The 26,938-nt window shown below is 42.8% G+C and overlaps 1 protein-coding gene across 2 annotated transcripts in view; it reads left to right on the top strand.

Moving 5' to 3' along the window:
- Positions 1–3,961, top strand: part of MYOM1 (myomesin 1) — a 176,755-nt gene extending 172,794 nt beyond the window's left edge. For both annotated transcript variants that reach the window (XM_006146486.3, XM_006146485.3), the window contains one exon: positions 3,141–3,961. In XM_006146486.3, the coding sequence (XP_006146548.1) occupies positions 3,141–3,431 (291 nt within the window). In that variant the 3' untranslated portion in view covers positions 3,432–3,961. The remainder of the gene's footprint in view (positions 1–3,140) is intronic.
- Positions 3,962–26,938: the final 22,977 nt, after the last annotated feature.

Below are 26,938 nucleotides of genomic sequence, written 5' to 3'. Positions count from 1 at the left end.
GGGCACCCCCCTAAAAAGAAAAACCCCGCAAAAAAAAAAAAAAAAAAGAGAGAGAGAGAGATTAGGGACAGATCTTCTTCCATATTAGGGACAGCTCAGCATCCTAGACTTGGTTCTTCTAAGAGTCACTCAATATCCCACCATCTTCATCTTCTTCCATGGCTGCTTGAATCTGGTTGGAATACCCAGAAGAGGTTATAAATGCAGTCAGTTTTCCAGTCATCTTAATGTTCTGTAAGCCAAGCATCAGCATACACATTTGTCTCATGTGCACACATAAAAGTCATAGTATCTTTCCAGAAACACCTTTTAAAATCACAAGAAACTGGGAATCAGCAGATGGCACCATGGTTACATCACTAGACTCCCACGTTGTTGACCGTGGTTCGAGTCCCAGACCTAGTGACTTAAAACTCACACTAGGCATATGCGTGTGCATGTCAAAAATCCCAAGAGGACAATGGAGTAGAAGGGATTGTGGCATGGCCATTCCCCTGGGGGGTGACTTCTCATTTTCTGTCTCTCTGGCAAGCGCACGCCCCCGATAGCAAAAATCTCTCTTAAAAAATACACACACACAAGAAACTGGAAACGTTCAACCATAGCTCTATAACAAATGTAACTGGAGAAAGAAACGACCTCTAACACATAGTAGGAGATGGACTATACCGTTAAGTGCCTCACCTTTGAAGGGGAACAGGCTGCCCTGTGAACTTCCGTAGGACCTATTTCTGTGGAAAATGTATTTCTTTCCACTTGGTTTTAAACTGATGTTTCTTGGTTGCACAATAATCTGAAAGGATATGAACATAATTTCTAACCTGGATTCACGCCTTTTATCCTTATGTTTCATTAAAAATAAGTTTAATATACCAGTCCTAGGGATAGAGATATTTTTAGAGGGGGGAAAAAAAAACTTTTCCCACTTCAAAGGGCAGTGAAGACGTACAATGCGTGTTTGAAACTTGAGTACGAAGCAAGGCCTATCAAAACGCCTTAGTGAGAGGTAGGTTTCAGTCAGCCGTATTTCTTGGTGAGTAGAAAATACACTCACAGTTGACTTTCAGCTCAACCATTGCAAGGTTGCTTTTGTTCTTAAACTCTCTTTCCATTTTCCTCACATTTGAGGCTAAAAATATGCAACTCCCTGGGTCATAGTGAGAATTAAGAGAGTGCATATATATGAAAGTGCTTTGTAAGCAATGAAACAAATCTAAACTACGGATGCATTTTTTCTTGTTGCCTAAGTTATTCAAACGTTTTTCAACTTTGTTAAGAATTTTTAACCCCAAGTAATCACAATTTCCAAAAGTCATATGCCTGGTCTGTTTGGATAAGTTTAATCACAGTAATTCGATTCATATTTTCCTTGAGAAAAACTCAGTAAGAAATATTAATTAATATTCGGAAAAAACAGAGTTCTTTAGCAAATTTTTAAATGATTTTTCTGCAGAATTCACCATATAAGTCACCAAATAAGACCCCTTACATCCCTTTCCCTGAATGTCGTGAGCTCTAGTTCTTTCCTTATTTTTGGATTTCAGTAAGAAAAAGTAAATGTAAGGTTGGAATTTAAAATGTGAAGAAAAGCCCACATTGTCAGCCACTATGGAAATGAAAACTAAAATCAAATTGAAGTATCATGACACACCTATTGAAATTGCTATAATAAAAAATAATACACAGCAACAAAAATCTCCAACCACAAATGCTGATGAGGATGCGGAGACGCTGAATCACTTGTGCATTGCTAGTGGAAATGGAAACCAAAATTGCACATTTAGGAAGATGGTTTGGCAATTTTGGAAAGAATGAAACGTGCATTTACCGTATAGCCTAGTAATTGCACCCCTCGGCATTTATCCCAGAGAAATGAAAACTTATGCTCACGTAAAACCTGTACACAAATGTTCAAACAGCTGTATTCATAATAGTCCCAAACCGAAAACAGCCCAGACCTCACCTTTACAGGCGCATATGTGTGTATATATATACATATATATGTATGTATGAACACCATGGACTCTACTAGTCAATAAAAGGGACAAACTGTTAATACATGCAACAGCTGGAATGAATTTGCAAGGAAATACGATAAGTGAAAAAGGCAATCCTCGATGGTTACATACTGTATGATTCTATTTAAGTAATGTCTTTGAAATGGCAAAATTTTAGAAATGGAAAATATACTGGTGGTTGCCAGTTAGGAAGATGGAGTGGGGAAGGGGGTGTTTATAAAAGGGCAGCACAAGGGATCCCTGTGTCCATGGAAATATTCCCATTTTGGCTGTAGTGCTGGATACATGAACCTGCCTAGGTCATGAAATGAAATAGAATGAAGCATACATAAGAAAACCAGTAAGTATGAGAAAAACTGAGGAACTCTAAATTAGACCAGTGCGTCAGAGTACTAATCGTGATATCGTACTCCGGTTCTGTAAAATGTTACCACCAGGGGAAACTCGGTTAAGGGTACACAGGATCTCTATTATTTCTTATTACAACTAAACATGGATCTACAATTTCTAATTTTTTTTCACTAAAGAAGTAGTATAAAACTGTAGACCTAAATATTGATCTTTTAGAACATGGGGGTTCCAGCACGGATAGGGATATTCCATTTAGGAGCACATTTTGGGAGAGAATCTCTGCAACTGCAGCAGATCGGATGGGACTTAGGGAGAGCAGTAAGATGAGGAAGATGGAATTTGAAAGCTAGCTACATTATCTGAAGCAACTGTCAGGACTCTGCTGCGGGCTCTGTGACGCAAATGAAATGCAAAAGTGAGCAGGTGCTGATTACTCTCTACGAGACAGAGCCCTAAAGGCCCCATTAGAGCAAAGGCATCTAAGTGTTTATGAAAGAGAAAATGGAGACGGGATGAAAGTAAGCTCCTTCAAGTGTTTCTGATGATAAGCATTCCAAAGGCCAGAAGCCTGAGCCCTAAAGAAACCTACTCAGGTATTACTTCAAACGGTGACTCACACAGGTACACACATGCAACTACATTAAGCCCTGGTCTGGAAGGTGTATATTTAGCCTTCATCCAATTATGCCAAACCACCAACCAGCAAGATCCTTGAAACTGGATCATTATATCTGACATATCGCCTTCCCTCCCATAAAACCTGTCTTACAGGCCCTTAATCTCACTTGCAACGTGTGGGGTGACCCGACTCCAGAGGTCTCCTGGTTGAAGAACGAGAAGTCTTTGGCCTCCGATGACCACTGCAGCCTGAAGTTTGAGTCTGGGAAGACCGCTTACTTCACCATCACCGGGGTGACCACCTCTGACTCTGGCAAATATGGGCTGGTTGTCAAGAACAAGTATGGCACAGAGACAAGCGACTTTACTGTCAGCGTGTTCATCCCAGAGGAGGAGGCGAGGAAGGCCGCCTCGGAGTCCCAGAAAGGCAGCAAGTCCAAGTGACCAGAGTCTGTTGGAGGGGATGCAAGGAGGGTCCAGACCAGCTGAGCCGATGTGGGCTACTTGTGTGTGAATGGTTTGGGTTCATAGTGAGGAGGTTTTTGTGCTTTCCATTCCCTACTTGATGGGGATTTAGGGGAAAATTATCAAATCTTTTATTCATCTTTTTAAAAAAGAGCACCAACACTTTAATAGTTTTTTCTTTATCTATAAATTATGTGTTAAGAAAATACCATCAGTAACACAAATACTAGGAATGGTTTCAAGGAAAAGACCAGAATAAAGTTGGAGGGACATTGAATGTTGGCCAGGGAGCAGAAGAATGTGTGTGGGACAGAGTTGAGTTTTGATGGGCTTCTGCGAGGAAGTTCTCTGGGATTGCCTTATACTTCAGCAATCTTGTCAATACCGAGACTGGTTGTTAAGCCCAATGGTGTATTTCGTGTGCTGTTTCCACCCTGATGTGCACACTTGTGTTGGCAGGCCTGTGGTTTGGAACCTCCTGGGTATGAATAAACAGATCTCACACCCTTGCTCTTCTGCGTTAGTGTTTCTCTAATTCCTGCTAGATCGCTGCTCAGTTGGATGGCAATTCCTTCGTCTTTCTCTATAATTGTTGTCGCACACTTTCTGATTTTAGTTTCTTTTGGTTAAAGCAGTACCTTCCTAACCTGACCAGACAAGCCGTCCGAGGTCAGTGAGGTTCAGAGGTATGAAGTTACACCGTCACTGCATATTTGGCAGCCAGCTAGTCGTTGAGATGCCCAAGGTACTTGAATGGAATGAGTCAGTTAAAGAGTGATAAGGCGGGAGGCGCCTCACGCCAGCACTGGTTACTGAGGGCACACCACTAAGAACGAGGTGCTGAAGAACCCTCAGAGACCTGCAGGACAAACACACACAGAGGAGAAAAACAGCAATGGTGGTTTTCCTCTTCCTTCTTCCTGCCAAGGGTTGGGGGCAGGACCAGAGACACCCTACGCAGAAGAGGCTCCTCTGAGTCCTCGCTCACTAAAGCTGGAAATAAGCTCTCACCCTGCTGTCGCCAATTCACTTGCCCGGCTGTGCCCGAAGCTACTGCTGTGACAGTGGGTGCCAGGTGGGACCAAGGGGCTGTGCTCTCACTCTGAGGCAGGGCAAGCAGATGAGCTCCCGAGGAACATGAGGGTCACGTAGACCCCGAGGAAGGCCAAAGGCAAGGAAGGCGGCTGGCAGTGAGCAGCCCACAGCCCTAGCCAGAGGGCTACTTCTGGACGTGGGCCCAGCAGGAAAGGGCCACGGAGCAGACACTGTGCGGGAGCTCGAGAGAGGAGAAAGGGGTGGAGCAGGGCAGATCTGTGCAAGGGGTGTGCTGAAGAGGAGTCCCTGACTCTCCAAAGAACCCCAAGTCACCCTCAGAGCCAGAGGCAGAGGGCGATGGGAGAAGTAAGGTGTGAGTGAGCAGAGTCTGCCTCCCGCCCTGCAGTTCACCCCTGGAGCCCAGACTCAGGAGAAAGTAAAGATTTTGAATCTAATGAAAACAAAATGTTAAAACCATGTGTTCTAAATTTTGAAATTCGGTAAAAACGTGTGATGTCAAAGTGTGCTCTCACTAAGATGTCTGCCCTTCCTCAGAGACTTGATGGCACCCAGCCATGAGCAAGAGAAAAGGCTTTTGTATTCAGAGCTCCGTTGGCTGAGATTTCTCAATGAAATAGTTACAGGAAGCATTTCAAGGCAGCTATGGTGATGCAGTGGTGACGCAATGTTCTGCAATGCCCTTCCAGAAGGGTTCCCAGTTCACATCCCAAGGTCTCCCTGCACATGCCAAGCACACACATCCAGACTGGCTATGGCTTCAGGTGGGCTTCATAGCATCAATACCTGGTTGGGGTGTTTCTCTGTCTTCTGTCACTCTCATAGAATAAATAAATAAATAAGAATTATTTCAGCCATTATAATGATCACTACATTATGATTTGAAGGCTTGGGTAAAAAGCTGCCATTTTTAGAGGGGAAAATATAACTGAAATGATGACTCCATCGATTTAATGATTCTGAAAGTATTTTTTGACGAGTAAGACTTTATGGGTCTGTGACCTGTATTGGCAAACAGATGATCATATTGGAAAACAGAAAAGACTATTTACAGAGTTTACACTGGTTTTATAAAATTAGTATGTAATATAGTCAAGTGACAAGTTTTAAAACCTTGATCTCCCTAAATCTTTTAAGTTTAGTTTTATGATCTCATTCTTCTAGTTAAAAAAATCTAGCCATTAAAAAATTAATGTTTAGGGACCAGAAGATGGCCTAATGGTTTCATGGCTGGGCTCCCACATAGTTGACCACAGTTCAAGTCCCAGATCTGGCGGCTTAAAACTCACACTGGGTGTGTGTGTGTGCGTGCCCAAAATCCTGAAATAATGGAGAAGGGATTGCAGTGACCATCTCTCCCACCCCGAGGGGGTGATTTCTTGCTTCTATCTCTCTCTCTCTCTTTTTCTCTCTCTCTCTGTCTCTCCTGGAAGCACACATGACCTATAGCCAAAAAAAAAAAAAAGCATAACTAAATCCTCTTTCATTTATTAACTTACATTTATAAATTAAGACATTTCCTTTTTGTTGTTGTTGTTGTTGTTGTTTTCTGCCAGAAGTTGTGTACACTTGCCAGAGGGACACAGAGAGAAAGGGGAAGTGAGAAAACACCCCCCATTGAGCACAGTCGTACTGTTAGACATCCACCTCCATTCCTCCCTCCTTTCAAGAATTATGTACACACACACGTACCTCACAGTTTCAAGCTGCTAAGTCTGGGACTTGACCTGTACAGTTGACCATATGGGATCCAGCTGTCATAATCCCCTTGCCACAGGCTGACCATTTCTTTCCATTTTAAGTACTACTATTTTCTGACTTAAACAAAAACTTTCCACTTACTTCAATTACCTATAAAATTAAGTATTAACATGTAGAAAATTTTGGATTCTCTTAAATGTTCTCATATTCAACTAAATATTTTAAGTTAGAAGCATAAAACTGAGCTGTTATTAGGCCAAGTTATCTAAAGCATTTCACTTACATAAAAATCAAATATGCACCGACTCCATAATGCGAAAATATTAATTTTACCTGACATAGGCTTTCAGGCCTGGGACTAGAGTTTAAATACAATGACAAAATAGAGACTTGGACTTGGATTGTTCAAGGTGGGAGTTGGTACCGAGCTCCCTGCACAAAGCTGGGATGCACACAAGAGGCTTAGTCCAAAAGGAATAGTAAAAACATCCCCAACTGACACAGAACAGCTATGTGGAAGATCACCGTCTGCCTGGGTGGCTCTAGGTAGAAAAAATATATAATGAGTTCTTCAAACCAGGACTGCATGCCTGCAGAGTACAAATTCACAGTATCACATGATGTGGAAATCCCAAGGCAAGAATTTCCATGAAAAATGGTCGCTGTCTGGGACCCCAGAGAAGCAAATGTAAAACTACACTGCAAGGACTTGTGTGGCTGTCCAGAGGATTGCTGTTACGGAAACTGTCCTCCCACCATGAATAACTAGAAAACCAGGTCAAAAAAAATTAAATAAATAAAAGACACGTGTGTGTGTCCGTGTGTGTGTGTATTTCAAAAAGTTTACAGAAAAATAAAAGTACGTGTTTATTTTGGTGCAAAAATTTGTTGAAATTCATACATAGCTTTTTCATAATAGGCATTTTTCTATGACATTTTTCCAGACCTCTGGTATATATAAAAACCTGTTTGGGACACTGGCTAGCAGACTGTGACCCCTGGGAGAAAAGGTGATGGGACAATAATGGTTGCCCCAGCTTCTTGCATGGATAGAGTGTTCAGGCTGCAGTTCATCCATGGGGAACCTGTCAATCTCTTCATATTGAGGACACAGAAGGAGCTGAGATGTCTAGAATTTGTGAGAAAGTGTTGGATGAGCATTGCACAGGGATGAGGTACTGGAGCTTTGGACGGTCTTTGCTCGAGCACTGATCTGTGAATGCACCAGGAAAGAATCACTGGAAAGGCATGGACCAAACGACTCTTGGAACTATCACAGTCAAGAAATAGTTTTTATTCCCACCAGCTGGAATGAAAACACTTTGTAACACATGGAGCATTGGGTAGAGTGCCCGGAAGTGTCTCACCTTAGTGGTGGGTCTAAACGAACTCTAGACTAAAAGCTGCTCTGGACTCACCCTAACAAAGCTTAAAAGTAAGCCTCCAAAGGATCAGATATCTCCAACAACTTAATACTGTGTCAGAACAGAGTACAATACTCTAAATGAATACATGATTGAACAGTATAAAATTCACAGTATCTAATTAAACTTAGCAGGCCTACAAAGAAGCAGGAAAATATTAATAAAAAGGAGAAAAACATATTAATAAAAGCAGCCCCGGAAATGACACAGATAATAGAATTAGCAGACAAGGACCTTAAAGCATCCATATAACTATGTTTCATACATTCAAAAAGAAGAAAGATTGAATACATTAAGTAGAGGGTTGAAAGAATACCAAAGCATATTTAAGGAATTTGTTGGAAAACAATGATAAAGAGAATATCCTAAAAGCAATCAGAGAACAAAGACAAAGCATATGCAGAGGAACAAAAGCGAGGCCCGGCTGTGGTGGTATACTCTGGGCACCGCTGCGGCTCGGCAGGCCAAGGTCACATGGGAGGTGCAGGTTCGATTCTAGCCCATCCTAGAAAGCCAGGTGTGGTGGTGCAAGCCCATAGTCCCAGCTCATCAAGAGGCTGAGGATCATGCCACAGGAAGATGCTCTCTCAGGAAAAAGAAAGAAAAAAAAAAAAAAAAAGTCCTCCCCACCTCCAGCCGCCCCATAAAGTAAAAATAACACAAGATTCTTCATGAGAAACTATAGACATCCCGGGACAATGGAGCAAGACCTTTAAAGTGCCAACAGGAGAGCCGAAAACAAAACTGTCAACCTAGCATTTCCCACTTACTAAAAGTGTTACACAAAAATTAAGTTTTAAAGACTTTTCTGACAAACTAAGGTTAAGGATCTGTGCTGTAAGAGATGTTAAAGGAAGTTCTTCAGACAGGGATAATGATAGCGGGTGAAAATCCAGATCCCCCAAGAATAAAGAGTAGCAGAATTGGCAAAGGGGTAAATAACCATTATATACATATTCTCCCCTCATTTTTAGTCTCTTTTTCCTGCCCTTGATGGACTCCAGTCCATCTCAAACCGAGCATGCTCCTCAAAAACCCTGGTCAGCACCAAGTTCTTGGTTCTCAGGGCCAATCCCATCAAGGGCACTGAGCAGGAAAATAGGCTGACCAGCCCTGGTAGCCCACTTCATTTCTCCGTCCTTCCATCCTTCCAGCCTCAGGAAGTCCAATGCTACTCTAGGCTGGACCACTTAGGAGGCTCTTCCTGCATCTGTGTTAGGGTGACCGAGGAAAAGAAGATGCATAGAGTGGGGAGGTACATGGGAGATAAAATGGAACCGACTTTGGTGAGGATTGCGGAGGGGTTGAAGGAGAGGGAATTACTCAGGAGGATTCACCTAGTAAAGGCTTCAGTGGAGAGTTGTGTGGCAGAAAGGGGAGCTTTCCAGAAACAGAGAAGAAGGGGTGCCAGTGCTATAACATGACAAAATTAGGAGTTTACTTAAAAAATCAGGTTAAATAAGACATGGCCTGGCATGGTGGTTGAGGTGCTAGACACCCACATGGCCAACTGCGGTTCAAGCCCCGAACCTGATGGCATACTTTCTCACTTTCTCTCTCTTTCTCTGGTGTCTGTATCAAATAAAAAATAACAGTAATAATGATAAATAAAGTTAATTCTTTTTTTTTTTTGAGAGAGAGATTTTTGCTCTAGGGTATGTGCACTCACTAGAGAGACAGAAAGCAAGAAATCATCCCCCAGGGGTGATGGCCATGCTACAATCACTTCTCCTCCATTTTCCTCTCGGGACTTTGGGCACGCACATACATGTGCTAGGCGCGAGTTTAAGCTGCTGGGTCTGGGACTTATGAGAGTCCAGTGATGTAGCCATTATGCCAACAGCTGGTCTTAAATAAATAAATCTTAAAAAAGAAAACAGCTTTCAGAAGAAATCAGCTACAAAGAGCCCTGACTGCAAGATAAAGAGGTGGTATGAGTTGGGTGGCCAGAACACAGCAGAAGATGATGAGGCGATGTTTACATGATTACTGGGGTTGCATTCTAAGAAAAAATAAAAGAGAAAATGTGAAACAAAGCACTGGGATCTCTGAATTCTCACAGCATGTATTACAAAAACAAAACAGAACCCTTCCCACTCTGCTGGTGCATTAATAAATCTACATACAACAGCAAATCTTTTACAATAGAGGTTTTGATAGTCTATTCTCCCAGGCATAGAATCAGGAATTTTCTTCATTGATTTAGCAGTTACTGTATCGCTTCCACACACGGTGTAGCATTGTGGTACAAACTAACACTGTATTGTTCTTAGCACAAGCTCCACATTCTGGCTTCTTCTAAATATCCACTAATACCAAACTGAAAAAATGATTCATGGATTAGCAGTAACACTGGTGCAATCTCCACGTGTTCATTATGTTCTTCTCTCTGGCCTTGCTTCACTTATCCACAGCAACATATTGAACTAAAAACGAAGATTTTTATGGATGATTATGAACTTGATAGACAATGATTATCAATTCATGGCTTCAGATATTTTCATGTAAACCTCAACCAGAGGGCTTTAGAGATGAAGTATGTCAGAAAAGTTTTGAATTATTTAAAACACTTCTGAAGATTTAACTGATATATGTAAATTAAAATCTCAAAATTACTTAAGTCATAGTTATTAACATCTAAGTGATTTTTTACACTTTCTTGCACAATTTAATAGTAACCTAGCATGGGAAACGATTTTTTACACTTTCTTGCACAATTTAATAAGAACCTAGCATGGGGACCAGCAGGTGACATAGTGGTTAAGGAATTCTACTCCCACATGGCTGCCTGTGGTTTGAGACCCAGACCAAGTGGCTTTGAAATCCAAACCGCACCGGGCACTTGTGCATATGTGCCTAAAGTCCCAGGAGGAGAATGGAGGAGAGGGGATTACAGCGTGGCCATCCCCCCATGGGGTGATTTCTTACTTTCTGTCTCTCTGTCTCTGTCTCTCCAGCTAGCACATACTCTGTATAGCAAAAAATATCTCTCTTTTAAAAAAAGTAGCCCAGTATCAGGAAGAGATGGTAATACATGTCACAATACTCACACACGATGTGATGGGCACCCAGAAAAGTACACACGGCACATTCTCCCTGCTATCCATGTTTGAGGGCAAACACATTCTGCAAAAGGGATAGAACAAAATACAACTATGGGAACTAGGGGACGGGGGTGATTTCTCACTTTCTGTCTCTCTCTCTCTCTCTCTCTCTCCAGCAAGCATGTATACTCTATAGCAAAAATCTCTCTCTAAAAAAAAAAAAAACAACAACTATGTTTTATTGAAAACACTTTGGAAATAGAATAGGCCCTGCTTTGAATAAATTATGAAAGTAGTGTTCCTCTATCCTACTCTCCAGTTTCTATGGTTTCCTTTCTATAGTTTCTTCTTCTCCTCTCTATTTCACTAATGTTATTATTTTAATTGCCAGAGGGTACATGAGTTTACTAGAGAGAGAAAGAGTGCACCTGCCCCAATGGGGTATGGTCATGCAGTAATTCCTTTCCTCCATTTCTCCTTCCCATTAGAATTTTGGGCATGCATGCACACAAGTGTGGCATATTTTTGAAGCCCTTGGGGCTAGGATTTGAACCACTATTAGCCATATAGGATCTGACTTCTAATGCACAGCACTTAACCACTGCCCTATGGAACCAGCCCTCTTCTCTATTTTAAAATGGATAAAGGGCATAGCCATAAGGATGGGACTTCAGCTGGAGAAGTTACTAGTGCCATGATATCACAGAAAAGCCACCTACTTGACTTGCCAAGGGCTGGTTCAAAGCCAGGAGAAAAGGTGCCTTGTCACTAGAACAAACAGAAGAGTTTCCTTTCAGAGCCTGGGAGAAGTGGCCTAGAACCGGAGTGTTTTATTACATTGACTCTGTTTGATTCCCCCAAGACAGATCGTAGTCCTCTAAATATACCCTGCTAATGTGCCCTGTTGCCACGCTCAGAAAGCCTCCCAGGTCAGCTGTGTCACCTGCAGCACCTGTGTGAACACCCTCTCCTCCTCCATTGCCTTCTGTCCTTCACAGCTTCATATTCCTGGGTGTGTGTGTGCATATGTGCCCACGCTCCTAGGAGGAGAACAAAGGAGAAGGGATGGCGGCATGGCCATGCCCCTGGGGGATAATTTCTCACTTTCCTTCTCACTGTCTATGTCTCTCTTTCTCTGGTGAACGCGTGCACCCTCAAGCACAAAATTTTAAAAATCATTGTTCTGTCCTTGTTATTGGCTAAAATGTATCCACAAAAACTCATAGTCTCATTACCTAGAACCTCAGAAAGGGACTGTATTTGGAGACAAAGTATTTAATGAGGTAATTTCATTAAAATAAGGTCATTGTGGTGGGCTCTAGTCCCACATGTCTGCTGTCCCGGAGAGAAAAAGATTATGGCACAGAAAGAAGCTTCAATGGGTTGAGAGAGCACTCTGTGGGCAAGAGAGTAAGAGCTCTGCTCTGTCGATGGTGGACGATGGAATGATTAGGTAGAGGGGTTGGGGAATGGCACAATTATCTTTTATTTTTCTAATTCTACTTTATTTATTTGTTTGTTTCACTAGAAAGAGAAAGAGCGAATCCTCTCAGCAGGGTCTCACACTGCAATCCTCCCTTCAACCTTCCCAGATAGCCAGGATCACAGGAAGTGTGCACAGGCCTGGCACATATGGGTCGATGCAGTAAATAAGCTTCAGTCTTCTGTATGGCTCCAGCTTCACGGAGCAGTGTGCTACCACCACACCAGCACAGCTGGGCCTTGATGATCATTTCATGACAGCGTCAGGGACCTTCTCAACTAGAGCATTTTAAAAAGCTGACTGTGAAGTGATGCCAACACCTTATTTGGAATTATATTCCTTTTTCTCTCAACTTTAATCTTGCTTCAGTTCTAGTTGCCCAAACATATTATTTACTCAAAGATAGTTAAATCATGACTCAATAAGTAAACAAGTTTCATTAACACTATGACTTGTTCATTCAAAAAATATGTACTGAGTGTCTACTAAAAGGAAGGCATGTGGCTGAAAATTTTAGAGTTCAGAGCTGTGAAGACTCACGATAGAACAATGAGTGATGGACTCGAACTGGTTTAGATAGGATGATCCACAGAGCAGGTGTAGCAAGTGCAAAGACCATGGGGCAGGTCTGCATGTTTCATGTCTGGGTAACAGAAAGAGGTCAGCATCCCTGAACCAAAGGTACAGATCAGAAAAGGAAGCAAGGGTTAGAAAGGATAAGATGGGTGTTGAACAGTGAGGATGGAATACAGATCATCATTATTTCAAGTACTTTTTCCTGAATAGGGAATAAAGAAGTGAGATGGTATCTGAAGAAGAGTTGGAGTAGGGAAGGGGTTCTTTAAGAAGATAGAGAAGAGTCTAACAGATGCAGATGAGACAATTGAGTAGAGAAGGAGAAAGTGAAGATACAAACTGAAGCCCTGAGCAGACAAGAAAAGATGACATTTAGAAGATAGGCAGAGGGGGACCAGCAGTTGGCGTAATGGCTATGTCGCTGGACTCCCATGTAGTCGACCACGGTTCACGTCCCGGACCCGGTGGTTTAAACTCACGCCGGGCACGTGTGAGTGCATGCCCAAGATCCCAAGAGGAGAATGGAGGAGAAGGGATTGCAGTGTGGCCATCCCCCCTGGAGGTGATTTCTTGTTTTCTGTCTCTCCCTGCCTTTCTGGCGAGTGCACGCATCCTATAGCAAAAGCCCCTCCCCCCCAAAAAAGTTAATGATTAAGGCCAGTTCCATGGCCTAATGTTTAATGACAACAGACCTTCTATGGCTGACCACATAGTTGGACTCTCAGCCATGGCCATAGAAGAAACACAGCAGGCACATGTGCCCCACATCCCAAAAGGATAGAGGAATGGAGGAGAAGTGATTGCAGCGTGACCATGTCTCATTAAGGGGTGCTTTCTCCCTCTCCAGACTCTATCTCTGGTAAGCACACATGCCCTGTGAAATATTAAGAAGAGGGGGCAGACAGTGGCACAGTGGTAATGCAGTGCTCTGAGAGGCTCATCCACATGGGAGGGTTCTGGATTCGTGTCTGGAGACCACCTGTGCACACATGATGCATGTACATGTGCCTGTGATCCAGTATTGGCTGGGGCTGGGGATGGATTGTGGCATGGGGCCTCCACTGGGGCTGTCTGTCTCTGTTTTCCTCTCTCTATCTCTTTCATTCTCTCTGTCTCTCTCACTCCTAGAAGAAGGAAATAGATAAACTTTAATATTTTATTAAAGGCTAAAAGATCACAGGGAAGAAGGAGGATCAAGTTAGTTATTAAAGAAAGAAAAAGGTATGACATAAATATCTAAATGAGCAGGAGATGTGGCAGCATTTTCCAGGAAGTGTCAGGAGCCATTTCAAAGCCGAGAGTCACGTATTGGCACAGTTGTGCAATTATCTACAATATTCAATTGTAAAAGCTTAGTTATGATAAGGAATAGGGCTTTGCCAGGTAAGCAAATGGAGAGATAGTGAAGGCACAGTTAAGGGTGGTTCACAAGGAAATGATTATAGTGTTGGATCATGGAGGCTAAGTCTGGATAAGAAAAATAAGAACATTTGAAAATCTGCTCAATGGACTGGTAGTCCCAATGAGTCGGAAATGCTTGGAATTTGGGCCAGCTTTGTGATCTGGTGGGTAAGGGAGCCAGACTCCACGTAGCAGACCAACACCATTCTGGGGTGTTTTCTTCCTCTCCTCTCCCTATCTCTCTCTCTGGCAAGTACACATGCCCTCTGGCAACTAAAAAGAAATAAAGAGTGAGCGGAAAGAGAGAAGAAGGAAGGAAGGGAGGGGGAAGGGAGAAAGAAAGAAAGAAAGAAAGAAAGAAAGAAAGAAAGAAAGAAAGAAAGAAAGAAAGAAAGAAAGAAAGAAAGAAAGAAAGAAAGAAAGAGAAAGAAAGGAAGGAAGGAAGGAAGGAAGGAAGGAAGGAAGGAAGGAAGGAAGAAAGAAAGAGAGAGAGAGAGAAAGAGAGAGAAAGAAAAGAAGAAAAAAAAGAGAAAGGAAGGAAGGAAGAAAAGAAAAAAAAGAGAAAGGAAGAAGAAAGAAAGAAAACAGAGGAAGGAAGAAAAGAAAGCAAGCAAGCAAGCAAGCAAGCAAGCAAGCAAGCATGCAATACAAAGACTTGGAATTCAAGCTTTTAGTAAGTAGGCCAGAGGATAGCACTGTATGGTCAGAAAGTAGAATGCTTTAGGGAACCAGCAGTTAGCGTAATGGCTATGTCGCTGGATTCCCATGTAGTCGACTGCGGTTTGCGTCCCAGACCCGGTGGCTTAAAACTCACGCCGGGCGCGTGTGCGTGCGTGCCCAGGATCCTGAGAGGAGAATGGAGGAGAAAGGGATTGCAGCATCACCATTCTCTTTCTGTCTCTATGTCTCTCTCTGTCTATCTGGCGAGCGCACGCGCCCTGTAGCGAAAACCTCTCCAAAAAAAGAAAAAAAATAAAGTAGAATGCTTTATTGGAGATTCAGAGAGTCCCACCCCCAAAACAAACAAACGAACAACAACAACACTGCATTTTATGAGTAGGTAAAATAATTAATCTCTGGATGAGATTCTCAAAATAACAAGAAAGCTTGGAACCAGTAGTGGCATGGTGGTTAAGGCAACTGGATTCTCCATGGTTGACTGTGAGTTCAAGTCCCAGATCCAACCGGCTTGAAAAACACACTGGGCTCATGTGTAAGCATGCCCAAAATCTTGAGAGGAGAATGGAAGAGAAGGATTGTGGTGAGCCATCTCACTAGGGGATGATTTCTCACTTTCCCTTTTTCTCTCTGTCTCTCTCCAGCAAGTACAGGTGCCCTATAGCAAACAAAGAAAGAAAAAAATAGCAAGAAAGGTGCATTGTTCTTATCTTACCCAAAAATGTATCCTCTTATTTTCTCTGAAATGATATCATTAGAAAACATTCCTCCATTATCAAGTCAGTTTTTTTTTTTTTTTTTTTGAGAGGTTTTTGCTATAGGGCGCGTGTGCTTGCCAGAAAGACAGAGAGAGACATAGAGGCAGAAAGCGAGAAATCACCCCCCAGGGGGGATGGCCACACCGCAATCCCTTCTCCTCCATTCTTTTCTTGGGATCTTGGGCACGTACGCACACGCGCCTGGTATGAGTTTAAGCCACTGGGTCTGGGACTCAAACTGCGGTCGACTACATGGGAGTCCAGCAACATAGCCATTATGCTAACTGCTGGTCCCCATTATCAAGTCATTTTTTAATAAAATTAAATTTTGGTAGTCAGACGATGGTGCAGTGGTTAAATGTGACACTCTGTGAGGCTGATCCACATAAGAAGGTTCCTGGTTCAAGTCCAAAGACCTACCTAAGTGCAGCAGACACACATGTACCCATGGTCTGGTCCTGGCTAAGGCTAAGAGTGGATTATTGCATCAACACCCATGTAGGCGTGCTGTCTCTTTGTCAATATCACCCATGAATGAAATAAATTAATAAACTTTTAAAAAGAGGATAAAGTCCTTTAGAAGGATGACTTATGCTGACCTGGCAGGGACACAACATTCATTCTTAGTTAAAGGTCCCATGTGTCCAAGCCACTGGTGCACAGCTCTGGGTAAGACCGATGCTGCCTCCCACTTTGCCTTCTCCCAACTTCACTCTTCAGTAAGAATTAATTCATCGGATTATTTCTAGAAAATAGGGGAATTTTTGGTGGTAAAGATATATTGAGCACAGGAAACAGACAGATCTTTGCAGTCTGTTTGGGTTTTTTGTTGTTGTTGTTTGTTTTTTAAGTTTTTGCCACAGGCTCAAGTTTTCACTGGAGAGAGACAGAGACAGAAAGAGACAGAGAAAGTGAGAAATCATTCCCCTAGGGGATGGCCATGCCTCAATCCCTTCTCCTTCATTCTCCTCTCTCAGGACTTTGGTATGTTTGCACATGCATCCATCCTGTCTTTCAAACCATCAGGTTGGGACTCGAACCTCTGTTCAGCACTTTAACCTCCACATGACCCCGCTGGCCCTTGACACAATCTCTTTAAAGGTAGAGCAAAAGTACAGATTTTGTAATATGAAATTAAAAGCGTAAGTACCTATTGAAAATCTTAAACATATATGAGGGGACTTAGAAGAGTTCATGGAATTAAGTGGAATTACAACATGAGTTTATTTTAGTGCAAAAAAATTTTGAAATCTATACTTAATTTTTCTGTAATACACACTTTGTGAACTTTTTGAAGACCGCCCCCACCGAATATCCTTAGGCACAGAAATTCTGCATTAAGGGACCTGCAGATGGCATAATGGTTATGTCGCTAGACTCCCACGTATTCAACCGCAGTTCGAGCCCCAGTTCCAGCAGCTTAAAACTCATGTGGGGTGCACTTGTGTGTATGCCTAAAGTCCTGAGAGGAGAATGAAGAGGAAGGGATTGTGACATGGCCATCCCCTCGGGTAATGATTTCTCACAGTCTGTCTTTCTGTCTCTCTCTGTCTCTCCAGAGGCATATCCGCTCTATAGCAAAAATTTCCCTTAAAAAAATTCTATATCAAACAATTTATCATAAGGAAATAGAGATAGTAAGATGTTTGGATAATAATGTCTATCATACTATTATTTACTATAGCAAAACATGGAGAGCAATTTTATACTAGAAAATAAGAGATTGATTAAGAAAATTGCAGTAATCTACAGATAGAATGGTAGGAAGCCAACAAAATACTGATTGATATATTGATACTGATATGATTGGTAAAGAAAATTCCTTTTTTAAAAAAAAAAGAAAATTCAGGCTGGCAAGTGGCATGATGGTTGAGGTGCTTGACTACATGGACAATTACAGATCGAGTCCCAGAATTGGCACTTTCCCTTTCTCTCTCTTTCTCTGGTCAAATTAGAAAATAATCATTAAAAAAAATTAAATAAGTAAAATAATTCTTTAAAAAATTAAAATCACATAAATAAATGCAGAAGGGGGAAAGGAGGGAGGGAGGCCAAGCTGTTAACAACTATTATAGCTATAGGGTAGGGTTATGAGTAATTTTAAATTGATTTTGTTTTTTTTTTCTTTGTGCTTTACTATGTTTTTACATAAAAGCAAAACTAAATGTGGATGTATTTAACCATCAAAGAAAATTTCCATTTTGAATCAAACATATTTCTTGCTGTGCAAAAGTCCATCAACAGCCTCAAAATTCTACTATAAGGCTTAATTTGCTTTAACAAATAGAACTTTTAGTTTATAATGTTTATTCTTACAGCATCTGTCACACAAAAAGCAGCTGACTGAAACTGAATTACTTGATTGTAAAAGAAACGATTCTTGCCAGAAAATAATGATGCTCAAGGACAGGTGAGAAGGTAAACCTTCTTTTTCTAATATATGGTCTTTGTAATAACTGAGTTATCCTACTTTGGCTAAATGTAGTGAATGCAGTAGCTGGAGCATAAAAACATGGAGAATTGTAAGGTCTGGCAACAATAGGTCAGGCATCCTCCTGGAGTGGAGACACTGCAGGCAGGCAATGGCAGGCCGTGACTGGGGTGGTTGCCATTCATCCTGCTGCACCCGGAGAAATCAGCAGACTGCCCTGGATGTGTCACTTCCTATCTCATTTCCTATGCTTCTGCTTTCAACTCCAAACAGACATAGGAAGAAATGGAGAAAGGAAGGTGGGTAATAAATCCAAAGATAGAAATACAGAGACTGCGGCATGGAGGTGGTGCAGCAGGACATCACGGTGCTCTGTGAGGCTGGCCCCTGGGGGAAGGTTCTGGGTTTGCTTCTGGAGAGCTCCCTAAGTGCTCCAGGCACACACTTGCCAATGATCCAGGGCTGGCTGAGGCTGGGCGTGGATTGCAGCATCAAGACCACATTAGGGGAGCCACTTTGGTTTTTGTCTCTCTATTCTTTGTCTTTCTTTATCTCTCTCTCTCATGGAAGAAATGGATAAGTAAACTAAAGGAGAAAAAGAAGGAAAAGAAAAGAAAGAAGGAAGAATAGAAAGAAAGGATGGGAGGTAGAAGGGAGAGGACATTATCACTACTGTCCCCATTGAAGGGAGAAGAGCAATGACATTTATCATAAATGAGATAATCAGTTATTCACTCATTCTCTCACATACAGATCAGGCCCCCACGATGGCCAGACCTTTGGTCATGACAAGAAAGAAAAGCATCCTTCCAACCAGGTAACACAATGGACCAGTCTTCTAGAATGAAACTTTTATTGTTCTTGTCCTCAAGGCCTAGTTGCATAGTGTAGCAGTTAGGCACTGTACAGAGGAAGCTGATCCCACAAGGCCAACCAGTGTTCAAGTCCCAGCCCCAGCAAGTTGAAAATATAACAGGTATGTGCATGCCCAGGATTCTGACAAGATGGAGAACTGGAATAAAAGGATTGCCGGGTGACCAGGTCACCTGGAGGTTGATTTCCCCCCCCCCATCCTCTTTTAGAAAGCCATCTCATCCCCCATTTCATAACAATTAGAATGCCTGACCTCCTCCTCAGATAAGCTGGGCCAGCTATCTGACTTTGATTTTTAGATGAGGAAGTAGAGGCCCAGAGAGTGATTTACATGGGCTCTCTTCCCAGGGCCCAGTGGAGTGAGAGTCCCAGTCTGTCCTGTTCACCTCCAAAACCTCCGCACTGTCAGTGGCACCACGTCCCTCCAAGTGCTGCACTGTAGAAGTAGCAGAAGGAATGGAAAGAGGGCACACACGTGAGAAAGGCTCCTGACAAACCGAAGCTGATGACTAAGAAGTGTGGGTGGGAGGGAGACACAGGAGAAGAATCAAAGATTGAAGCTTCAAGCCTGAGGCTGGTAATCTTTATCTGAGAGACCTAAAACAGCAGATAGTTTGGGAAACAGACCGTGCATTTGGTTTGGGATGAGTTAAATCGGAATTGATATTTACCAAGCAAATGTAAACTTGGTGTGAAACTGAGGGCGATGTCCAGTCCTGAGGCATGCATGTGGGAGTTACAGGCATGCGTGGCCACTGTGGTTGCCAGACGGTGTGTGCTCTCCCAAGAAGGGATGTAGTCAGAAAGAAAAAAAAAAAAATAGAACCATACATAGCGAAGGCCCATATTTCTTGGGTAGAAAGAAGAGGACCCAGGACAGGTCTGGGAAAAGTGCCATGTGAAGATGAAAGAAAAAATAGGAATGTGCTATGTCATGGTCACAGTAGAAGGAGACAGCCTCCTGGGTGGGTGAGCTACCGGTAAGTTGGTCTTCAAGTTAGGGTGTCAGCAGGGAGCGCTGCAAGAGCAGATTTGGTGGGATAGGGGCCAAACAGAGGCTTGGGGGAAGATGCAGGTGAGTGGGCAGAGATGGTAAAGGCCCACTCTTCCAGTGCGAACTTATCACTGAAAGAAAGAAGAGCTAGGATAGAAGCAACATTGGAGTTGCGTGCTTGGGAGAAAGACCTTCTCTTTCAGAATGGAGGGTATCTGTCCATTTGTGAGTTTGTGAGCAGAGAAAAGGCTCTGGAGAAAAGTGAAACTAAGACAGACAAAGGCAGGGGGTTAAGGGAGATGGATTCCACACCGTCAACCATGGTTCAAGACCCCACCCTGGAGAGCTGAAAAACAAGCTGGGCGCATGTGCGTGTGTCCCAAATTCTGATAGGTTGGAGAAATGAAGAAGGGATCGCAGTGTGACCACATCCCATTGGTGGTGGAGTAGTGGGGTGCTTCTTTCTCCCCCTCTCTCTGGTTAGAGTATATGCCTTCTAGCAATTAAAAAAAAAAGGGGGGGGGAGGCAGCAGGTGGCATAGTGGTTAAGGCACTGGACTCCCACATAGTCAACTGTGGTTTGAGTCCCAGACCCAGAGGCTTGAAACATGCCACACACATGTGCGTGCATGCCCAAAATCCAAGGAGGAGAATGCAGAAGGGACTGCAGTGTGGCCATCCTCCCTCGGGGTGATTTCTCACTTTCTCTGTCTCTTCAGTGAGTACACACTTTCTCTCTGTCTCTCCAGCAAGCGCACACACAAGGCAAAATCTTCCAAAAAAATGAAGAGGGAATTCCTCCTCTGGGTTAAAAGAGGAAAGGAGCCTAGACGGAGGTGAGAGTACGTGCAAAGGGAAGAGACATGCCTTTCTTGATGTACTTGGTCTGGTTTCCAGGAATCTGAGAAGATGATATGTGGGATACAAATACACTCATGGCTTGCGGAAGCCTCGCACAGCTCCAGAGAAAGTCTCCAGGGATGTTGCAGTACAACGCCATTGCAGCAGGCAGCCCCGCGTGCTCTGCAGCTCTCTCCAGCAAAGCGTGCAGCTCAGGGACAGAACCAAAGTGGAGTGCTGCGAGAGTCTTAAGCTAGGAGTCAGGGCTCAAGGAGTCTGGTGAGATAGTAACGACTGAGTAAAAAGAACGCCCCGAGGCTCCAGACCTCTGATGAACCAGCAGTACCGTGGACGGGAGAAAGGGCTGAGGGTCGGTCAAGTACTCGAAGGCAGACCCTGCATCTAATGCCTCCTTCTATCCCCAGCACATAGCAGCTTCCCCGTAAGAATCTTATTATGAATGAACTGAGAAAGAAAAACAGCTCAGAGCAGTTTATAGAACACGAAGTCCCTTAAAATCCCAAGAGAGGCATGAGGCCCTGGTTACACCCCACAACTATGTCTAGGGTAATTGCTTAAAGGCATGTTTTAGTTTACAGTAAACAAATGTAGATTTAAGGTGTGACCCCTCCCTTCTTCATTAAAATTTTTCAGAATTCACCATATAAGGAATAATGTAGCTAATCAGTTGCATATGTTATTTTAAACGTATCCATGGAGTTCTTTTCTCTCTCTCTCTCTTTTTGTTTTGCTTTGTTGTTTTGTTTTGTTTCTGTCTTTCTTCCATGAATAAGAGAGACAGAAAGAGAGTGATAGACAGACAGAACCCCCATCAAGGTCTCCATGCTGCCATCCACTCCCAGCCTACCTAGCCCTGGATCATGGGCCCGCAGTTGCTTGGTGTACTCAGAGAGTTTTCTGGATGCAAACCAGTAACCTTTCCAAGTGGGTCTGCCTCACAGAGCATCCACCACCTTCTGGGCTTCAGTGTGAATTCTTGACAACTGTAACTGCCCTTCTTCCTGTCCTCCTTGTTACGTAAACCAGGCCTCTCAGCTGCCATTTAGACTGCACTTTCTTAGGAACTAGAATCCGTATCACTGCATCAAATGTCCGAAGCTCTTTGCTCAAGTAAACCTCTTTTTGCTTTACTTACTGTGCTTCAGCCTTCCTTTTTTAAGATTGGCAGTACTGAGTATAAGACACAAAACACCAGCACAGTGCGGTGGCATACACTCCCAGCGACTCAGGAGGCTGAAGCGGGAAGATCCCAAGTGAAGCCATTCCGTTCAACGTAGCAAGACCTTGTCTCTAAAAAACCAAAGAACAACAGGATTCCAAGAAAATGCCTGCTGGGTATTACAGACAGATGCAGGGCAAAGAGACGTCCCCTCAGGCGGAGGTGGTCAGTCAGCTGAAGTGAATGCTGTACACTAGGATTCCTCTGGGCTATTTCCCCGCAGTGGTGATGTTTGCCTTCCTGGCCTTTCTTTGCTTACTTTATTAGATTTATTTACCTCATCCTCTTTGCAGCAAGCCCAGTGTTTTGAACAGAGCAGACACTGCATGTTGACAGAACTTAATGCAAACCATGACGTGACTGCTATTCATGTGTTTATGTGACTATCCAGAGGGAGTGGCTGTACCTAGGAGTTGCTGCTTCTGCTTCCTGTTGCCCTCTCTTGGCCTCACCATGCAATCTTTTTTTTTAATTAACATATAATAATTGTACATATATGCAGGATACAATGTGATTTTTCAGTATCAGAATATGATGTCTCTGGGGCTGGACAGTGACTCAGTGGTATAACATGATGTTCTGCCAGGCTGACCCATGTGGGAAGGTTTCAGGTTTGTTCCTGGAGACCTCCCTGAATACACTGGTGAGAGTAGACTCCACACATTGAGCCCCCCCACACACACCCCGCCCTTTCTCCTTACCTCTCCAAGCCCCAGCTGTGGCTGGGCCATCTCAACATCTCGTGGCCAGGCCCTGCACCTTATGGAACTGGCATATGGGCTGGGGCCATTCCAGAGTATGCACACCCATCACACTTTAACATCACAAACCCTAAACATACTCTGCTGATTCTGTGTACCGATGAGCTAACCTTTATTGTAACCTTCAAGCAATGTATGTGCAAATCAAACGCCTATCTTGGTGACAGGCAATCTGCATTGATCTGTAATTCATTTATGAAAGCTTTGTTTTTACTGTACAAAGCCTGGGCCTATGGCCATAGGACCATGGACTATTCTCAGCCCAGCATCGATGGAACATTGTCTCCCTAACAGAAGTAAATTCTTGTCTTCTCCTCCCTGACCTCTGAGTGTGTTCTTTGGAACTGGTAAACGTTATGGACAAATCCTTTTAAATTTGGAGCTCCCCAGAACAACCGGGTACAAATATGTCCATAATCTGGGGCTGGCCAAGACTGGTATGGATCACAGCATTGAGACCCTATTATGGGTGCCTCTCTCTATAAATATCTCTTGTTCATGCAAGAAAGAAATACATAAAATACAAAGAAGAGAATGCAATATGTATTGATTCACTCAAGGTAAATAGTATATCCATCATTTTGGTCTTTTATCATTACTATGTGATGAAAACCATCGAAATCCTCTTTTTTACTTACTCTGAGAAATACAGCAAGTTGTTGTACCATGTGATCTTTTCTCGCTCATTTGATTGCTATCCGAGCAGCCTCACTGCAGTCCCTGTTAGTCGTCTTGCTGCTGCCCTCAGTGGGTCTTGAAATAAGCACTCTAAGAACATTTCCACACAAGTGCAGCCCAAATCAACCCAGCATGGCTTTCCCCACTGTCTCCTTACACACAGAGCTTCTGACCTTCTCTTGACTCCCTCCCTGGGTTCCGAGTGTTGCTTTTCTCAGTCTTGGCTTCATTCCACCAGGATATGGTCATGGCTCAGATGATCTTGAGCAAATACTTCTTCCTGCTAAACCCAACCTGGGCTATCTGTGGGGAGCCCTTCTGCACAATTTACCCATGTCAACAAGCAGAAACTAGATCAGACCTGTTGCTTATCCTCAAGTTTTCCTGACCTGTTATTCTGGAATTCACTACTTTTCCACAATGGAGGCCTTTTTTAGAGGCTAATTTGGTGGTTACCAAAGCAGGTAGAAAGTCTATCTGCTTCTCTTAATACTCTGACAGCCACCCAAGGGAATTCAGGGCAGAAGCTCTGACTTCAGTGGTATAGATATATCTCAAAACTTCTCAGGAAGGATGGACAGGGCCATCACTTTCTTTCTTAAGTAGGAATCCCAGTTCTTACAAATGAGGGAAATTCACGTAGAAAATAATTTATAGAGTAGTCATCCAGTGAACCAAATCTCAGAGTCTACATTTTCTCACTATAACAGAAGGCAACCTACAGGAGTCCTCACACCAGATTAGACCTTGCTAAATATTACAGTGCAGGTGGGACCTCATTCACATCATGAGGCCGAATCTTTTCAAAATTAGTCTTGCTACACACAACCAAAAGTGCTTCTCTTATTCTAAAAGTGTGACGGATTAAAGGCCATTTGGGGAAAAAAATAAGTCCTTTGTATGCATAAATTGTATCCCACCAGTCCCCTGGTGACTCTGTTACCACCGTTCCCTTGTAGCTCAGCAAGCAAGTTAGGCATGGTCCAGGGGCAGAATCAGAAGCAAGAGAGGCTGGCTGCAAACCCATGGCTTTCTGACCATGTAAAAGTTAGATTCCCCTTTCTAAGCCTAGTGTCCTAAACAGGCCAGTTTCAATTAGCACGTTAATGAAATTGCCTCTGTTTAATCCTTAAACTGGCGTTAACTACTCAATCTGTTATTATGATTCTGTCTCCCTATTTCTACCTTTCAAGGAAAATAACTTTAAAATAATCAATACACTCTTCATATTTTGCTTATGCTTTCTTCATCCTTTCTCTGTCTAATAAAACCAGCCTCTCCTGTTCAACAACTTGGAACACTTATTATAGTCAATGGAATGAAGTGCCTGCTTCTAGAATCTCAAGTAAGGCCCACTAAGATCTTTAAATCATTGTAGTTTTGTTTTTGGACACTTGGAAAAACTAAAATTCCCTCCCCCTAAGAATCTAGAACCATTTCTGTAAGCACTATCGTTTGGCTGAGTGAAGGCTTTGCCTTTGAAAGGACATGAAAAGTGGGAGGGGGTAAAATTGGAGATAAGAATCAGGATAAGAATCTTGTTCTTGAAGAGGCTTTGACGGCTTCACTGAGACAGATGGCGGCTGTCTATAAAATATGTTCGGGAATCTTACTTCCTTCTTCGTTTTGGTTTGTTGTGACAACTGAAGCTAAATTTTAGGCAAATAAATATATAGAATCCTATTTTTACTCTTGAGTATTGGAATAATCAAAGCAATGAGATGTCTCATAAATTTCTTCATGCACTTCATATAAGAAAAGTTACTTCTGGGTCAGCAAGTAGTGTGGAGGTTAAGGCCACTGAATTCCACGCTTCCTTCTTCGTTTTGGTTTGTTGTGACAACTGAAGCTAAATTTTAGGCAAATAAATATATAGAATCCTATTTTTACTCTTGAGTATTGGAATAATCAAAGCAATGAGATGTCTCATAAATTTCTTCATGCACTTCATATAAGAAAAGTTACTTCTGGGTCAGCAAGTAGTGTGGAGGTTAAGGCCACTGAATCCCACGCTGCTGACTATGTGGTTCAAGTCCCGGACCTGGCAGCTTGAAAAACATGCAGGGCACATGTATGTACATGCCCCAGATCCCTGGAGGAGAATGGAGGAGAAAGGATTTCTGAGTGGACATCCTCCTGGGGAATGATTTCTCATTTCCCCTTTTCTCTCCAGTAAGTTGAGAAAGGACATCCTCCTGGGGAATGATTTCTCATTTCTCATTTCCCCTTCTTTTGAGAAGAAAATTTATTTCTGCAAAGTGAGTTTTACTCTGCTTTTCTGGGTTTTAGTGGGAAGGGAGGTGGAGAATGTTAACCCTGGAGAATTTTACCAAGCTTACCAATGCTTACCAAGCCGGGGAATGGTCTTCATTCTCCCATTTTGTATTCCTCGCCTTTTTTTTTTTTTGGTGAATTCAGCCTGGAAACCTCTTAATGCTGGTTTTGTTTGTTTTAAATATTTTTTTTTATTTCAAGACAGTCAAGTCTGGATCACTTGGACCCTCCTCAGGCAGTCCTCTCCTCAGTCTCTTTCGGTTTTCTTAGTCAGGTCCAAGTTTCTTTGTTTGTTTGTTTGTTTGTTTTTTCCCACGTTTATTTCATGAGGATGTGAGAGAGAAGCATTCTCACTAAGGTCCCATGCTGAGATTTTGCTCACCGCAGGATCAGGGGCACATACACACTGTGTGTACAAGTTGACCAGAGAACTGAACCCACAGTCTTCCACATGGTCTAGCTTTGCTTGAGCAGCACGTTACCACTGTGCTAGCCCCAGTTCCTAGCTGACCAAACCTCTATTTCCTGGGGCTCTGATGTTCCCTTCAGGATTATACCCCAGGACAGCCTACTTGTCACAATAACCAGCCCCCTCCAAATGTCCCTGTCTTAATCCCATTCCCTCAATGTCTTCCAAGATGAATGAAAGGATTACTAGTGTAAAATGCTATTCTCATTTGAAAAACATTTTGCTCTAGCAAAAGTCCCCAAGGTTCAAATCTGAGGTCCACAGGAGGGACTCAGTGTTAGAGGAGCAGGGTCTTTAGGATTCCAGCCAGGCCATCCCTGTAGAGCCGAATGATGCCTGGTGAACAGTGGCGAGGACGATGCACGATCTCCTGACGTAAAGGTCACCTCACTGAGTCAGTTGTCAAGAAAAGCATCTTTTCATATGACTTAGAAAACTTGCAGGAAAAAATTGCTGCACAGTATAAATGAAGCGAAAATAGAGGGGCAAAGGTCTGAAGGGAAATTAAGTGAAAGATTAAGAGTAAGAAAAAGATCTGTTAAAGACAAATAACAAAAGGAGCCTGCTATATATGAAAATGAAGAAATACAGTTGATGGAAGGGAACTTCAGACAACAAATGTAGAGTGAAATTTAGAGCAAGAAGGAAGCAAAAGTAAATGCTTCAGGATGGCCACCTGATGGTGTGTGGAGCATAATTTGACTTGATTAGAGTCTCTGGAGTTTCTTTTTCTTTTTCTTTCTTTCTTTCTTTCTTTCTTTCTTTCTTTCTTTCTTTCTTTCTTTCTTTCTTTCTTTCTTTCTTTCTT

The sequence above is a fragment of the Tupaia chinensis genome, unplaced genomic scaffold, assembly GCF_000334495.1.
Source record: "Tupaia chinensis unplaced genomic scaffold, TupChi_1.0 Scaffold000180_1, whole genome shotgun sequence".
Lineage (NCBI taxonomy): Eukaryota > Metazoa > Chordata > Mammalia > Scandentia > Tupaiidae > Tupaia > Tupaia belangeri.
This window is presented reverse-complemented; position numbering and strand designations above follow the sequence as displayed.